Below are 15,707 nucleotides of genomic sequence, written 5' to 3'. Positions count from 1 at the left end.
TTTGGTAGTATCCTTATTAAACCCTTCAAATAAAAGCAAAGACTCCTTGCAGAAGCTTGTCCTTAATCTAAGAGTTTAGTTTAAACTCTTGCAGCAAATTTTAATAACAAAACAGAATACGTCTTTTTTTTTTAAATTAGAATGTTGATATTTTGAAAGTTATCATCTTCCCTTCTAGCTTCCATATGGCCACTCTGCTTTCAGTACTTCTAAAAAGGACATGAACTCACTCACATTAATGATACACAAAAAAATTCTGGCTATTACCCCATCTCCACAAAGTACTTAATGCAAGGATACTTGAGCTGTGTAAAGAAAGCACTGTTTAGATATATCTTGACAATTCTGTATTTTAAAAATATTATTATTCTACACTCTTAATAAAGTTAACAGACAGATTTTTCTATTAAAAAAACACAGACAAATAGTACTATTGAAAATGTTGCATAAGAATTTAACCAAAGTCCCCTTTTAAAATTCAGAATTATGGGGCTCCTAACAGAACTTGCAGTAATACAGCTTTATTGTAAGGCTGATAATTTTACTAGCCATACTAGAAATGGCTTTTATAGTTCATTCCTCTGTTCTTGCCACCTTCAATTTTTAAATACAATAAAGATTGTAAGGTCAAAGATACAGTACCTTAAATTATTCAGATGTCTATTAAACCTTTCCCCTCCTATTTCCAAAATCAGTCAGAACAAGTATTACAGGAGTAAAAACGGTTGGTCTATAAGAATTTATACATAAACATACCAAATTTGCTTTAGTTTCCTGATGGTCATTCCCAGAAATGTCCTTACAAAGCCTCAAACATGACTACTGCACACTAGCTGTTCACGTTAAGACTGAACTTAATACTCACCAACGCGCCTTGCAGAGCTAAACCAGCTCAGCCCTTGGGGAGGCGTTTTCCATCTTAGCTGCTTCTGCCAGCATAGAAAAGTCAGTTATCTTTGCTAAAAGAGCATTTATACTAAAGACATGGATTGGCAATTTGGTCCTTACAGCTAGCCAGTTGAAATAAGTTCACTGAAAACAATTGTGTTTTACACCTGATTTGATTCTGTAATGCATCCGCAATAGGCACAGCTTCAACTTGAGTGAATGTCTGTTTTTCATATTTTGTCCTTTCTTGATTAGCAAAGTGACAGGTTTTCCCAGGTCTCTCAAACAAGCAAGAAAAACATAACTAAGAAGTAGTTTTCCTGAATAAACATAACAAATTTAACTCCATCATTCAACACTGATCTTCAATACATACAGTGCAGTGAGTTGAGAAACACACCTCCCTGTAACAATGGTAACTTACTGCTTCTGAGCAAGGGTGACTACTGCAAATGTCTCCAAGTGAAGATCTGTGATAACTATGTCAAATTATTACTCACTGATTTTCTGAATTCTAAATACGTACTTTTTAAAGAAAAGAGTACATTACTCTTAGGAAGAATAAAAATCACATCAGTAGTGTTACATCTTATTTAACTGTCAGAATCCTGGATACTCTGCAACATAAAATGAACAAATTCTGCTATATAGTATATTTTATATATATACTTTTCCCCCAGTGGGTTAATTTGTAGCTATGATGTCAATCAGATGCTTTGCATGTCTTACCTAGCTGTATGACTTCTAGTGCTGCTATCAAAAAGGCAAGACTAACTACTGCAGTCCTAACATAAGATTGGCTCAAGGTGCTGCAGAATTTCAAGGCAGTAGTTGTTAATGTTTTCAATGTGAAGGAAGTGTTTTTCCAGCACCTACAAACTAGTATGGTTCACTATCAATTAGTCATATAGAAGTTCTGATCTTAAGTTCATAATTTTCCACACATCTACAAATTAAGAAACATTTTAACATGAATGATTAGAAACAAAAACACATTTCCAGAAAGGAGGCGAGTTCTGTATCTATTCACTTAATTCACTACTATGGAAATGAAGTAATATTTTGCAGCCCAGCCTAGAAAGTGATGGGATTATTTTTGGACAAGATCAGATCTTTTTGTTAACAAGGATCTAACAGGGATCATCAAGTCAGACTTGCTTTTTTTGGCTAAGATTGATTTGTTTCTTGATTAAAAAATGTTTATGGTAGAACAGAACAAGAGGTCATGGGTTACAGAAAAATGACACCATGGATCAAGCAGAATCTTTTCATATTCTTTAGCGTTTCTTTTACCACTTGTTATTTAGCACCCAACTACTTTCTAGGTAGCAAATCTATTGATATGGCATGTCCTACATAGGACATGGGATAGGTTTTTTTGAACTCCACAAATGAGGCTAGTTACTTACTGTTGATTAATCTTCTTGTCTCTTAGGAACTTTTTCCTATTTGGACTTGAGTAAAATACTGCTAATAAAGATTTTTACCACTAGGACTTTTCATCACAAATCCTCCTTGTATTCTTTCTCTGAGGAAGATGTGAAGTAATCATACAGGGAATAACAATTTGGTTATTCTGTAAAATTTCAAATATATAACCTTTCAGTTCTGCAGTGTATATTTTTTATGCCTTTATGGGACTGGTTCACTTAGCTGACACACGTGAAATTCATATGGCCTTTGGTGTTCTTCAGATAGCGGAAACAACAGTATTGTGACCAGCATACAGAGACACCCTTACTTGTTCTGGTAGCAGAAATAAAGCCCAAAAGTGAAGGAGATTTTGCTTGATGTCATAACGTATAAATGGTCAAAGCATACAATGATAAAAGTAAAATTGTCCGTCCTTTTTTTTTTTTTAAAAACACACAAATACCGTAGCTAAAAAATACATTGTTTGGCTTGTTATCAGGCTGCTAACTTAAATAGCTAGAATAAGATTGATAGATGTCAACCTGTTTTCGTTATATTGAACAATTTAAGAAAAAATGGTAGCAGCTATTTCGCATTTTAAATCACGTTAAATAGATTGCTGCTCTTGGTATACATGCTTCCTGCTTCAGCCCTTGTCTGTTCCAGTACTATGCTTCAGGAAGATGTCAGAGTTCTCAGCTTTTTTTCCTGGAATAGTCCCCTCCCTGCCCTTTGACACTTAAAGAATTTGAGTGCTTTTAGTTTGGGCCAGGAAAAGATAAAAGGTAAGAAATAAAGCCAATTAAGATTGTGAGTTTATTTGTTCCAGCTTGTCAGTTAGAAGCAAACACAAATGCATCATTACAGGTCTCCATAAAAAAAGCTCCTGGGATCAGATTTTCTTAAGAAGGTATTTTACTTCATCAATATATTTGTTTACTAAAAAGACACCACTGAATGACTACATAAAACATGTCACAACAGACAATATTCATGCTGATTGTGGTCGGCGCACTTTCTTGGGTGCTTGCTTTGCTGTTTTTGAAGACTTCTTGGCTGACTGTATTGATGTGCCAGCTTTGGGTGTTGCAAAAGACTTTGCTTCAGGCTTTTTGGGAGTCTTTTTCATTTCTTTTTCTTTTATTGCTTCCTTTGGCATGCTGAGCTGCTTGGTTTTTTTCTGTTTTGATGAAGTCTGCAAGTCTGCACACTCTTCTGTAACTTTATGTTTTGGTTTTGGAGTCTCCAGAGCTAGAGGTTGTTTCTTTCTCTTACCGAGGGGTGTTTTGTTTTTCTTGCCCAGGTTGTCACATTTTTCTGGACTTGGTTCCCTTTTCTGTATTTAAGACACACAAAAAAATTACCCTTCCACCTAAGAAACATCTTTACTGTTTTTCAAGAAGAAGGATCAATGAAAACCATTATAAATGACAAATGCTTTGTATCAATTGAACTGTGCCCTTGCCCAAATAACCTGTTCACATTTCAGCCTGGAAGCAGAGAATTAAACACAGAACTAAATCACGAAAATAATGAAAAAATAACAAAATAGTAAGAAAGTAAATAGATTTAACAGATGCAAGGATCCTCTTGTCCAGTCAAGTCACTGACCTCTGCTGGCAGAGCTTTAAACTACAGTCCTCTTGCTGCATTTCCAGGCTTAATAAATTTGAGAGAGATCAGTTCTGTTTGAAGTCCAGCTGTACACACACAAACTGCACTCTTATCTGTGCACCAGGCCTAGTATTCCCTGGAGTTCATCATATATTCCCAAATGGCCCTCATCTATTCATACAGTAGATACTCTAGCTGTATCTACTCCCAGGTTTCTGGAGATAGGGCTCTGGCAATCACATCACATCAGCTAAGGTAGGCCTGTTGCATGACTGCAGCTTGAAGCAAGCTCTATGAATTTTTTTGGTGGGCCTGCACGATAATAGCTTTAATTTGGGCATCCCTGAAGAGGTACATAGTTAGAGTTTAAGGATATGTTCCAATCATAAATGCAGTATAACTCAGTTAAATTTATAAGTGTTACTGTTTTATTCATCCAAATATCTTTCCTAGGTATTTGTTAAACGTCAGTATTATCAGTCTGGTTGTTTTGCAGACATGTTAATGACATGATCCACATCATCTCCAATACTGACAACAGTAAGTCCATACAGTACTTCATGCAAGCTCCTAGCTCTCAATTTACATTATGTGATCATTAATATTGCATATTACTATCCTAGAGAATGTTACTTGGTTTTCCTCAAGTTTTGCACTCCAGGCAGAAGATGATACATTATAATACATTCATTTTGCAAGAAATTTTCAATTATAAATTTTACAATTTACTTGATTAAGTATTAAGCTGTTTCTCAATCATTTACCCTTTCCTTCTGACTTCAGGTGTGCTATTCAACCTAGACGAAATTGCTGCTACTCAGAAAAATACGTAAAAGGACAATAACCACTGGCTTCCTGTCTGTAAGGGGGGTTAACTAAAAAAATAAAAAAAACGCTCAAAACAAAAAAAAACCCCAAAACTAACCACCTCCCCAAGGCACCACCCCCCATGCTTTCATGATATATTCACAAAAAATCCAGTTCACTTGAAGTGTGTTAACACACACTGCTCCCTAAGGAGCAACGAACAATTTAAACAGTTCAAAATCTTCAGTTTTAACTCAAATATGAGTTTCTCAATATTATTAATTACCTTCAGCTCAGCTAAGCTGGTTGTTTGCAGAGGCACCAGTTGTGGAATTTCTTCATCATCCTGATCACCTGGTTCTTGGACTACTTCTACTTTTTCTTTTATCACAAGCTCCTTGGTAGCAGCAGCAGCAGCATTAGCATTAATTTCAGTTGTCAAAGTGACTTGACTTGAATTCAGTTTTTTAGCTGCCTTCTTCGGCTTCTTGTTCTTTCCCTTCTAGAATTAATTGGAAGTACATCTCAGACAAATCCCCGTAACATTTCTAAATGTATAATAATTGTTTTAATATACTTAGAAATGATACCGTCTAGCAACATTAATTTAAATACTGTTGTTCAATAGACCTGGGCTGGTCAACCATATGTAAAATATGAAAAAATGCATTATTTTCAGAAGTTTATAATAAATAGCTCGTAAATAAACGATAACATCAAGATTACAGTCTGTAAGTTTAATATATATGCTCCAAATTTATTTTGGACAAAAGAACATAATAAGCAGAACTCAGTACAAAGGAATAGCTGATTATTTTCTTTTTTTTAAAAAGCAGGTGAGCCCCCCCCCCATGTATACAAATACATGAGCTTGTGAATTATTCAGATGCCACTGATTAGCCAATAATGGATGCATAGTCTTGAGTCCATGTATTGCTAATGAGTGTACTTTCAGAAGGCAAATCCGAATAAACAATACAAGCAAAAGTTCTAGGAATGAATCTCAGCTCCCTACAGTTTAGGACTAGAAATGCTTAACTTACTTATTTCCAGTTTGCTTTACAATCTGTCAGGGAGTTTCCATAATTTCATTAGTATTACTGAGTATTTGAAGCACCCAGAGTCAGGAGCGCCTAACCCATTTGTAGCCATAAATGCCTGGGATCAACTGCTCAAACATTTAAACCCAACACATCAGACACTATAATACATAAAAGGAAGCCAATTTGGTTTTATGGTAAGTTTGAAGAAATTTTTTTTTTTTTACCTTTACTTCCTTTTTTTTGAGAGATGGCTGGCTGTCAAGCTCATCCAAGTTGGAGATATTTGCAGTAAAAATCGGAAGTGCAACTGATCTAAGCGTTTTGACGTGAAGAATTTTTACATTTTTCCAATTCTGCAACAACAAAACCAGTATCTTATGTAAAAATAACGAGGTTCAATTATGAACTGACTTGGCTTTAATGCAATCAATCAGCAGTACCTTTGGTAACTTCTTAGCAATCACCTCAGCTGCTGCGATGATATTATCTACTATCTCATCAGCTTTCATTCCAGTGTGACCTATATGTGCTGTACTGAAAGAAGTGAAGAGTAATATTTATGCACGGGCAAATAAACATACTTCAAGTTACTTGTTTTTAGGCATACCCAGAAATGAAAAAAAGCCCACTCATCCACAATTATCTTAACTTCCATAAAGGACGGCTGGCTATTGCAGAAGTCTTTTTTAATAACAGTTAGAATAGATTTACCTGTATTAACCTTTCCGTATTTGGATATGCAACTACTGCCTTATATTACTAAGCTTATTACCAGTTTAGATCATTTTTGATGCACAATAAATGAAAAAAAGTCTTACAAGAATAGAGTATTTTGAAAGTAGTTTTTACCTAATTTAACAGTAATATTTTTCTAGGATTGTACATGCTGTTTGACAGTGAGAGTTGCCTAGAAATTCCTTAGGTGTAAGGAAAAAGAGACAAGAAGTGCAACTTTACATTAAAACTTCTTATTAAATAGAACTACTGATTTCTTTATACAGGTTAAGGTTCAAAATGGCCCGTATCTGGAATGGTGACTCTTAACCTCTTTTATTCACTTATTAATGGCATAAAAATCACTCACTTAAAATTCCCACAGTTAAGGTACAACTGTCCTTCAAGTCAAGTATTAATCTATTCATACTTACTAACAGCACCCTTTGTTGGTAACTGGGAGCGTAGTCCCCTGGATATGTTTTTGTAGTTCCTTAGCAAGATTTCTGGCTTTCAGGTTTACAGATAAAGGTACCCTAAAAAAGAAAGTGTTTTTTTAAAAAAAAAAAAACACCACAAACTAAAACAACCCCAAACCAACTCCACCCCCCCCAAACCCAACCAACCAAAACTTTCTAAGAGGAATCTAATCTTAAAAAAGATAATGCAAAATGGATACACAGAATTTAAATACCTACTTTTTCCTTTCATAAAAGTGTTTTCCTAGATGTGAGGGCAAGAGCCTTCTAATTCGGTCATCAGACAGAAAGAGATCAAATCTGTTCAGGAGGCGACGCTTAGCTTCAAATAGTTTATACTCTTTTTTGAGAGTTTTGTATGAGATGATCTGCAATGCAAGTAACAGTTTAGTCCCCACTGCTGAAAACACAGCCTAGAATACTACTTAGAACTGTACAGAATTAACATGCGTAACTGATAGTCTATCATGGTGCATTATTTTAGAATGCTGAAGACAATCAATAGAAAAAGGATACAGTACTTTTTGTTTTAAGAATCAAACAATATGGATCTCTTGCACAGTAACTGCAAATTACCAAACAGAACTCGAGTACACGGTAACACCTAAATTAAGGTTAAATACAACAATAAAATTATTTTCTAGTTCTACTGCTAGTAGCGTAAACAATCCCATCCAGCTGCAAAGAACTCAAATATTCTTTTACATTATAAGTTTTTCCAGTTGATTACTCAAACTAAATACTGAGCATTTATCTAGCAATTACATCTGATGGCTAAAGATCCTGTTTCAAATTGAAGAAATTACTCTGAGTAAATTTTGGAGTTTAGAAAAACTACAGTTTGAATAGTCAGAAAAGTCTTACTAGAGATCATTAACTCAGAACCATTGAGATTAGAATATTAAACAGCAGAAAACAACAACTACTTTCCCTTTCCGCTGGTACAAGAGGAAAGAAATGACAGTACTATACTACACTATCATATATCTCTCTTACCTGGCTAACACTTCTGATCCCATTCTGGATTAAAAGTTTCCTGTACAGATTTTCAGTCTGTTCTGCTGATAAATTTGGTTCATCCTTTGTGAACAGGCAAACCTCAGCTGTTTCTGGTCGAATGCCATGGGGCAGTGGTCTACAACGAGAATATGAGATGGACAGGGAACATCTAAGAGGAGAAAGAAGTTTTTTTCCAGAACTAGGTCTACCCTGTCTACAGAGATCAATACCCTTAACAAGTACTACAGGGAAGCCACGCATCTAGATTCTGTTCTTTGTTAACTACTACACATCCTCTGTGGAACCCATGCTTTTTAAAGCACACAGAAGCGTAGAAGTGAAACAATCCTATACCATGGCTCCAGTCAGATACACCGCTGAATGCGCCTATGCTGCCAGGAGCGGTCAGCACACAGGTCCTGGGAGGAGGAGGAAGAGCATCCATTCTCCTCTCTTAACACCACGGCCGCATCCAGTCATGAGACAAGTCTTTGTAGTACTAGGGCCCAGATAAATAGATGTAAACGTTGTCAGTAGAGCATAACTACAGTTTAAAGGAAAACTTGTAACTCACATTCGCTTTGGGGTATCACAAAAAAGAAACAGGGATCTTTTTAATGATATGGTAGCGAGTTAAGGCAAAGAAGAGAGAGATTCCTCTTCTTCAGCTTCAGGATTCGAAAGGCACGCACCCTGTAACTGGCAGCCAAGAAAACCAGTATTCTACGCGTAAATAACGCTTCCAGTTCCGCTAGAAGCGGGGCCGGAGCAGTGGTGCGGCCGGGCAGTTCTGCTCACGGCACGGGGACTGCGGGACAGGGCGGCGGCAGCCCAACCCCTCGAGCCCCCGATCAGCAGCACAGGGCTCTCTTCCGAGCCAAGGGACACGAGCAACCCCTGCAGCTGCACGGCCGAGGGTGAGTTTCTTACATTTTGATGACCTGCGCCACCCGCGGGACCTTCCAGACCGTCACCAGGAGGTGGACGTTCTCGCTCTCGTTGAGAAGCAGCGCGTCTCCCTTGGCCTTGCTCCTGGCGAACGCCAGGAGGGCCTCCACCGCCTTCTTCACCTGCAACGGCACGACAGCGGCAGCAGCCGCGGTTAAGGTCGGGTCGGGTCAGGTCAGGTCGGGTCGGGTCGGGTCGGGTCGGGTCGAGCCGAGCCTGGCCCGTCCCGTCCCGTCCCGTCCCGCCGTACCTGGGCGCGCTCCAGATGCTCCGGCCCCTTCGCCATGGCTCCGCCGGCGCCACGTGCAAGCCGCCGCGGCTGCGCACACGCCGCCTTCCGGGGCACGGCCGGGGCACGTCCGCCGGGGGGGGCGGGGCTCCCGACCGCCCCGCCCCATCCCCCGCCCCGCCCCGCCCCGGGCGGCGGGCGGCGGGCCGGAGCGGAGGTGAGGCGGCGCCGCCCCGCGTGTCCGTGGCGGGGGTCAGCGGGGGGGCCCGGCTCCGAGCTGAGCGGCGGGGGTGGCGGCCGAGGCCGTCGCGCAGCCCTCGGGGGGAGTCACCGGCTCACGGGCTAATTGGGCTTGGAAGGGAGCGCCGGAGGCCGCCCGTCCCGCCTGCTCCAGCAGCGGGGGCCAGCCCGAGGTCGGCACCACAGAGCCGCTCAGGTTGGAAAAGACCTTCAAGGCCATCGAGTCAGGCCGGGCTGCTCGGGGCTGTATCCGGACGGGGAGGGAGGCTGCGCTCCCTGGCTGGGCGAACCGTTCCTACGCCCGAGTGTCCTCACGGTGAAAAAAAAGGTTTCTGTCGTACTGGCCTTGACCTGCTGCTGGCGCTGAGCTGGCCCGGGCCGGGGTGCTGCTGGCCACCTTCGCCTGCAGGGAACACGTCCGGGTGGCTCGTGTTTTCCTTGCTGCCCCCCGGGTCCTTTCCAGCAGAGCCGCTCCCCAGCCAGTCGTTCCCCGGTGTTGTCGCAAAGGGCTGCTCCTTCCCGAATGCGGGTTTGCATTTGCCTTGGTTGAGTGCGGAAGGGGTGGTGTTGCCTAAACCCCCCAGCCTGTCTGGGTTCCTCTGCACGTGAGCCGCGCCCTCAAGGTTATCGATTGGTCCCCAAGCTTGATGTCGTCTGCAAACTTGATGTGACCGTGCTCCAGGTCACTTCTAAAGGTATTAAATAGAACAGGTCCCAGGATAAATCCCAGCAGCCCATTTGTTACCGGCCCTGGGGTAGAGTACAAGCCATTCTCTCTGCCCTCAGAGGCCCATTGTCCAACCAGTTGTTAGCCATCTAGTTGGCCACCCGCCCAGACCATAATGATTAGGATACAAGAAGATTGTGGGAGGCTGTTGAGAGCTGTGCTAAAGTTGGGGTGAATGCCATCCACTCCCTTCCCCTCATCTGCAAATCTAGTCATTTTGTCATGGAAAGTAATCAGGTTGGTCAGGATGATTTGCGGTTGGTTGATCCACACTGACTGTTCCCAAGCATCTCCTCCGTGTGTCAAAAATGTATTCCAAGACTTGTTCCATGATTTTCCCAGGAGCCAAGTGAGCATGACTGGTCTGTGACTCCCAGATTCTCCTCTTGGTGTTTTCTGAAGGTGGGGGGACATTTGCTTTTCTCCAGTCATTGGGACCCTCCCTCAGTTTCCTCTCAAAGCTGACAGTCTTGCTGTGACTTCAACCAGCTCTCAGCATACTTGAATGCAGCCCGACTGGACCCAAAGTCACTTGCCCCACTCAGCAACCATCCCACATGTCCTTGTTTGGCCTTTTGCACTACTGTAGCAGTAGAAGTTCTTCTTGTTGCCCTTGTCATCCTGGCCCAGTTCAACTGTAGGTGAGCTCTTATTCTCCTAAGACACTCCCTACATGCCTGAGCAATGTTTCTAAATTCCTTGTTTGCAGCCTATCCCTGATTTTACCTCCTGTATTACTGTCTTTTTGCACTGGCGTGATGTCGTAAGTTTGCTGTTTAGCCAAGCCAGTCTCCTGATAGATCTACTTGTTTTCCTGAGTGTCAGGAGGAACTGTTTTTATGATTGGAGGAGGTTGTCCTTAAAGACCTGCTGCTAGCTTTCCTGAGCTCCTTTGCCCTTCAGGGCTGCCTCCCATGGGATCCTGCCTACTGGTTCTCTGAATAAACCAAAGTCTTTCTCCTGAAATCCAGGGGCTCTACTCCGCTACTTATCTTCCTCACACACCTCTCAGCACCTTGAACTTCCCTATTTCCAGGTTGCTACAGTTGAGGCTACCACTGATTATCACATGCCAAACCATTTCTTCCTTATCTGTGAATAGTAAAGGCAGAACTGCTGCATCTCCATTTCAGTTTAGAAATGCATTGACTGACTACAGGAAGTAGCTTAATTGTGGGATGCTTACTCCATCCAGTTCCATGGTGGGTAAGTGCATTGTCTTCAGATCAGATCTAGCCTGGAACTATTTTGGCCTCATACTGACAGTGCTGTGTGCACCCTGGCAGCTTTGGGCTGTCTGCATTCATCACACAGGTGAGCTGCTACCTGGATAACACGGCTATGCATAACCAGGGGTTAAATACCCATGAAATTAGGAGTCTTAGTCATTCACTCTTCTCCTCTAGATTTTTTCTCCTCTTTGCCTTTCTAGTTATGGCTTTATTCCTACTCATCAGATGTCTTCCAAAAAAATGTGTCAGTCAGAGTGCCAGTACAAAGAGAAAGGGATTAAAATACCCTAGTCTCTTGACAAGCTGCTTTATATAACAATGATTTATGTTTTCATTCTGCTGGTAGTGTTCATGGAGCAACAGTGGAATAGTTGATGGCTTCAAGACTTCCCCAGACTTAGAGTGAAAAAAAATCCTGGAAAATGGAAGTTTTAGTTTTCTGTTGTGTGATTTGTACAAATGAACAAAATAAATGGAACTGGCTAAGAAAAAGAAAAGCTATCCTTTGTTGCCATGTAGTTGTATGAAGTATTCAATAGAGAAATTACTGAAAGGCTAAGAACACGCAGTGTAGCCAAATAGGGCAGACTCAGTAAAATCTTTTCAGCATGGGTAGAACTTACGCATATGATACTAGCTGTGGTGTTTTATAATCTGATAATTGTATTAGTCTTGCTCCTATCTCTGCATAGGCTTTGCATATTTTAGAGCAGCCGTGTTTTAATAAAACATCAACGTATTATTGTGACGTGTTAAAACAGAAAAAGTCAGCTGACTGGGACATCTCTCCGAAAATAAGCTAGGCTAGTCTTGCAAGATGTGATTGAACAATATGTTTGAAGCCTGACTGTACTGGGTCGGCATAGCATTAATAGGATAAAACTAAAGGGACTATTATTAGTGACTCAAATTCAAATTTTTCACATATTAGTCTCATCCAAGTACATTTTTCTGCAACGTTTTAAGTCTGACATGACTAAATTTTACTAGATGTGGTTTAACTGACTTAGTATGATCATTTTCTCTTGAAAGGTGTTTGACATAGCTAATAGAGCTGTCTTGGAAAAATAAGTTAATCTCTGGATAACAAATATTTCTGCTTAATACAGCATGCAATGAATATAAACTATAAAGAGTGTACTTTTAGTTTAGCAAGTTCACAAATTAATAGTTACTCTTACAAGGGAAATTAGGTTTGTTACTTTCATCAGTGTTATCGCTGTACACTAAACATATTCTGCTGTAGCCCTCAATTTAACTTTAATTATGAAAGTATATATTTTTCCTTAAGCCATTTGTCACACTTATTTTAATGCTAGGATTTAACATGACATAATTGCAAACCACTCTACCTCATTACTTATTTAAGAGGATGTTTCTATATATCCCTAATTTTATACTTTCTCCTAGCAAAAGGGATGTACAAGTATCAATTGTTTCTGCTGCAAACAGGTCTTTGAGGTTTAAAATTATTATTTTAGTGTGCATCCCAAAAGTTCCAGTACCAGGCTTGTGTTCCTCCAGATTATTTGATGGCAGATGTCAAAATCCCAGGTCTTTATAAGTGTACTTCTTGCAACAAAACTACCACAAAGAATATGCAGAAATTAAACCGGGAGTAAGAAGTCCCTTACAAAAGAGATCTCAGAAGAGAACCTCCCTGCTAGATCTGGAGTTCAAGCCCTAGTTTTCTTTAGATTGTGTTCCTCTGCAATCCTAGTGTAAGCCTCTAGCTATAATCTAATTAACTGTCAGATTGATGGATGCTTACAGTGCAAGTTATTCACTTATTCAAAGACTACTTTCTCAGAAGAACAGAGGCACCTGTCTTTGTGACACAAGCTGCAAAATTTTCTTGTTACAATCTTTTGCCTATCATCAGTTCTACAGGCTTAACAGATGACAGGAACACAGCCTCAGGTACCTTTTTTCATCCAACAGTTAGTCTGTCATATCTTATTACTCTTATTCAGAAATACGTGGACTTTTTTAGGTGTAAGTAACTGAAGGGAGATGCAGAAAAATCCAATTTACATTGGAAACTGAGACTTTTTGGGAAGGAAAGCCAATGAAAGGATATGTATTATTGAAAGTTATATATACACACAACAGATTTTCGGTTTGTTAGCATAAATTTCCACTTTATATTAAGAGTAGACTCCTTTCTAGCATTTCTTCAGAGAAAAGAAATATTGTCAGGTTTATAGTGGATTAAAATAAACACAAGGAAAGAAACAGGTTCACAATATAAAATCTTCAGTAGTAACTCCAGTTTTGTTGGTATATTTTTCTTTACCAAATCCTCTAGCGTATACAAAAAACAGCAGAATAAGTAAGAGCTTTTAAGTATCAGTTCAGGAAGAAAACAGTCTTTGTCTGGAGTACATTTCATCTGCTTTAACATCATCATTTAAACAGTCTGCATTAAGAACCAAAAAGCCAGAGTAATACAGAATCAAATACTTGGGACATTGAAACAAGCTTTTTTTCTTCGGTAATATTCAGTAATAAACACTTATAAAAACACATTTCTCATAATTAACATAGTTTTTAATATATGGACTGGTGCCATAAGTAGTCTAAAACAGAGGTTCTTCATTGAGCAATTTTCGCTGGGCTTTTTATGCCACTGAAAGAAATCTGTAGAGGGGCATAAAATTTATGGCCAGCAAATATCCCCATGGATAAACCTCCTTAAAGCAGCCATTTTTCTTACAACACTATTACACCATCATCAATAGCTTGTTGTTCAAGAATACAATTTACTACCAGAGTAAGTGTCTCAGGAAATCCATGCCATTGTGTTTGTGTATCAGTTCCCGATTGTCTGCAAAGATGACCAAGGTAGCTGGAATGGTTTCAAGTAGGTAGTTGATGGCAATGTTAGTCAACTGATTGGTATACCCATTCCTCCATTTAGCGTGCTGTACTTCTTGTAACTTGCAGAAACAAGTAATTACTTTCCTGTTGCAAAATAATTAGTACTGCTGCACATTCAGGTTTGGGTTTTTTTTTTTTACATTTAATTATTGTTACATATACCAAGGCTTTCAAGTTCAAGGACATACAAGGTCTTAATTTATAGAATTATAATTTATGCTTTTATAAGTTACATCATGGCTATGCACTTAAGCCATATCTACACTACAAACTTTGGCCAACAATCAGGGAGAGTAGGTGTGATCTCATCAGTACCACACTGCGCATACAGACTGCTGTAAATGCCATTATACTGGGGGGGGGGGAACCCCCAAATCCCTCCTTTCCAGAGAAACACACTCACAGTTTTGCTGGTGTTACATCCACACCAGGACCCAGGAATACTCTGCCAGTATCATATGCTAGCACAGTTACGCTGGCAGTGCTCCTAGGGTTCCTGTAGCTTCAATCCAACTTCTGTTTCCACCCCCCCCTTTTTTTTTCCTTCCTTTCAACTGTTGTGGTTGCACAGCTCCTTTATTTTTTTCATCTTCAACACAGCATACCACATGTTTTCACAAAAGGAAGTATTCAGAGTGGTCATTTAAAAAAGTTTATTACATCAGTGAATCAGCAAATAGTATTTATTTCAAACAAAGCCACATTATCTTTTTTTCTTCTTTCATCTAGATTTAGCTGTACTCAATAGCAGTAAAAATGGGACTATAAAATGTGGAATGGAGATGAAATGGAAAAGTTGAGATGTAATCTGAAGACTATTCAAATGTAATGTACTTTCAGCTCTTCTAACCAAAATGCAGCCAATTTGTGTAGATTTGTGCCTTACATTTTTGTGTCGGCGTATTTGTTATAGAATGCAAATATTTCATACCCAAATAAAACCCTGTCACAGGTTAGCAGTATCTTTAATTGTATAATGTAGATTCTGTTAATGAACTTGAAATAATTTAGCCTCCCTTTACAGACAAGATGATGTTAACTGGATTTATGGAAATGGTAATCAAATGCACTAGATGGGATGAGTAATGGAAATGCTCAAGACTTTTTCTATCTACTGGTATTGCAACCCACCAGATGATTTTTCAGTTTAATAATAAATACTCAGTCCAGCCTTAAAATAATGAAGTTTTAGAATCCCTCATTAAGTTTGCTCAAAAGTGGAAAAATTCTACTGGAGCATCATGCAGACTTGAGTTGCATTTCAATGCTTTAAAAAAAAAAAAAGTTTTAAAAGTTCTAACAATTTAGGAATCTAACTGTAAGTATTCTCCAATAATGGTCTTTGCAAATTTCAAATCCATGAGCTTACTTCAAGAAAGCAGCCAGATACGTGGAAATCTTAAGTCAATCCAGAATATGAACAAGACAGTAAGGTTCCTTGGCTTTTAATTTCTTCGTTTAAGATCCAAGGAACTGTGGGTTTTGTTCACTTGG

The 15,707-nt window shown here is 39.6% G+C and overlaps 1 protein-coding gene across 2 annotated transcripts; it reads right to left on the bottom strand.

The window, feature by feature from the left end:
• Window positions 1-3,098: 3,098 nt before the first annotated feature.
• On the bottom strand, window positions 3,099-9,264 carry RSL1D1 (ribosomal L1 domain containing 1). 2 transcript variants are annotated; one of them, XM_069809986.1, is made up of 9 exons: window positions 9,156-9,264; window positions 8,888-9,027; window positions 7,955-8,093; window positions 7,178-7,326; window positions 6,914-7,015; window positions 6,206-6,299; window positions 5,990-6,118; window positions 5,009-5,224; window positions 3,099-3,637 (listed from the first exon to the last, which is right to left on the bottom strand). In XM_069809986.1, the coding sequence occupies exons 1-9, from the start codon at window positions 9,189-9,191 to the stop codon at window positions 3,293-3,295; spliced, it is 1,350 nt and encodes a 449-aa protein (XP_069666087.1). In that variant the 5' UTR covers window positions 9,192-9,264; the 3' UTR covers window positions 3,099-3,292. The 2 variants fall into 2 exon arrangements, with proteins under 2 accessions (XP_069666087.1, XP_069666086.1); XM_069809985.1 differs by having other exon boundaries at window positions 8,888-9,077; window positions 9,113-9,206.
• Window positions 9,265-15,707: the final 6,443 nt, after the last annotated feature.

The sequence above is a fragment of the Haliaeetus albicilla genome, chromosome 22 (assembly GCF_947461875.1).
Source record: "Haliaeetus albicilla chromosome 22, bHalAlb1.1, whole genome shotgun sequence".
Classification (NCBI taxonomy): Eukaryota; Metazoa; Chordata; class Aves; order Accipitriformes; family Accipitridae; genus Haliaeetus; species Haliaeetus albicilla.
This window is presented reverse-complemented; position numbering and strand designations above follow the sequence as displayed.

What these genes read in the sequence shown, in the direction of transcription:
- RSL1D1 (XM_069809985.1), bottom strand. Translation starts at nt 9,191, where the DNA reads ATGGCGAAGGGGCCGGAGCATCTGGAGCGCGCCCAGGTACGGCGGGAC. An exon ending in GGATCAGAAGTGTTAGCCAG is followed by an intron (nt 7,327 to 7,954) that starts GTAAGAGAGATA and finishes CTTGCATTGCAG; the next exon opens with ATCATCTCATACAAAACTCT. An exon ending in ACCAACAAAGGGTGCTGTTA is followed by an intron (nt 6,300 to 6,913) that starts GTAAGTATGAAT and finishes CACTTCTTTCAG; the next exon opens with TACAGCACATATAGGTCACA.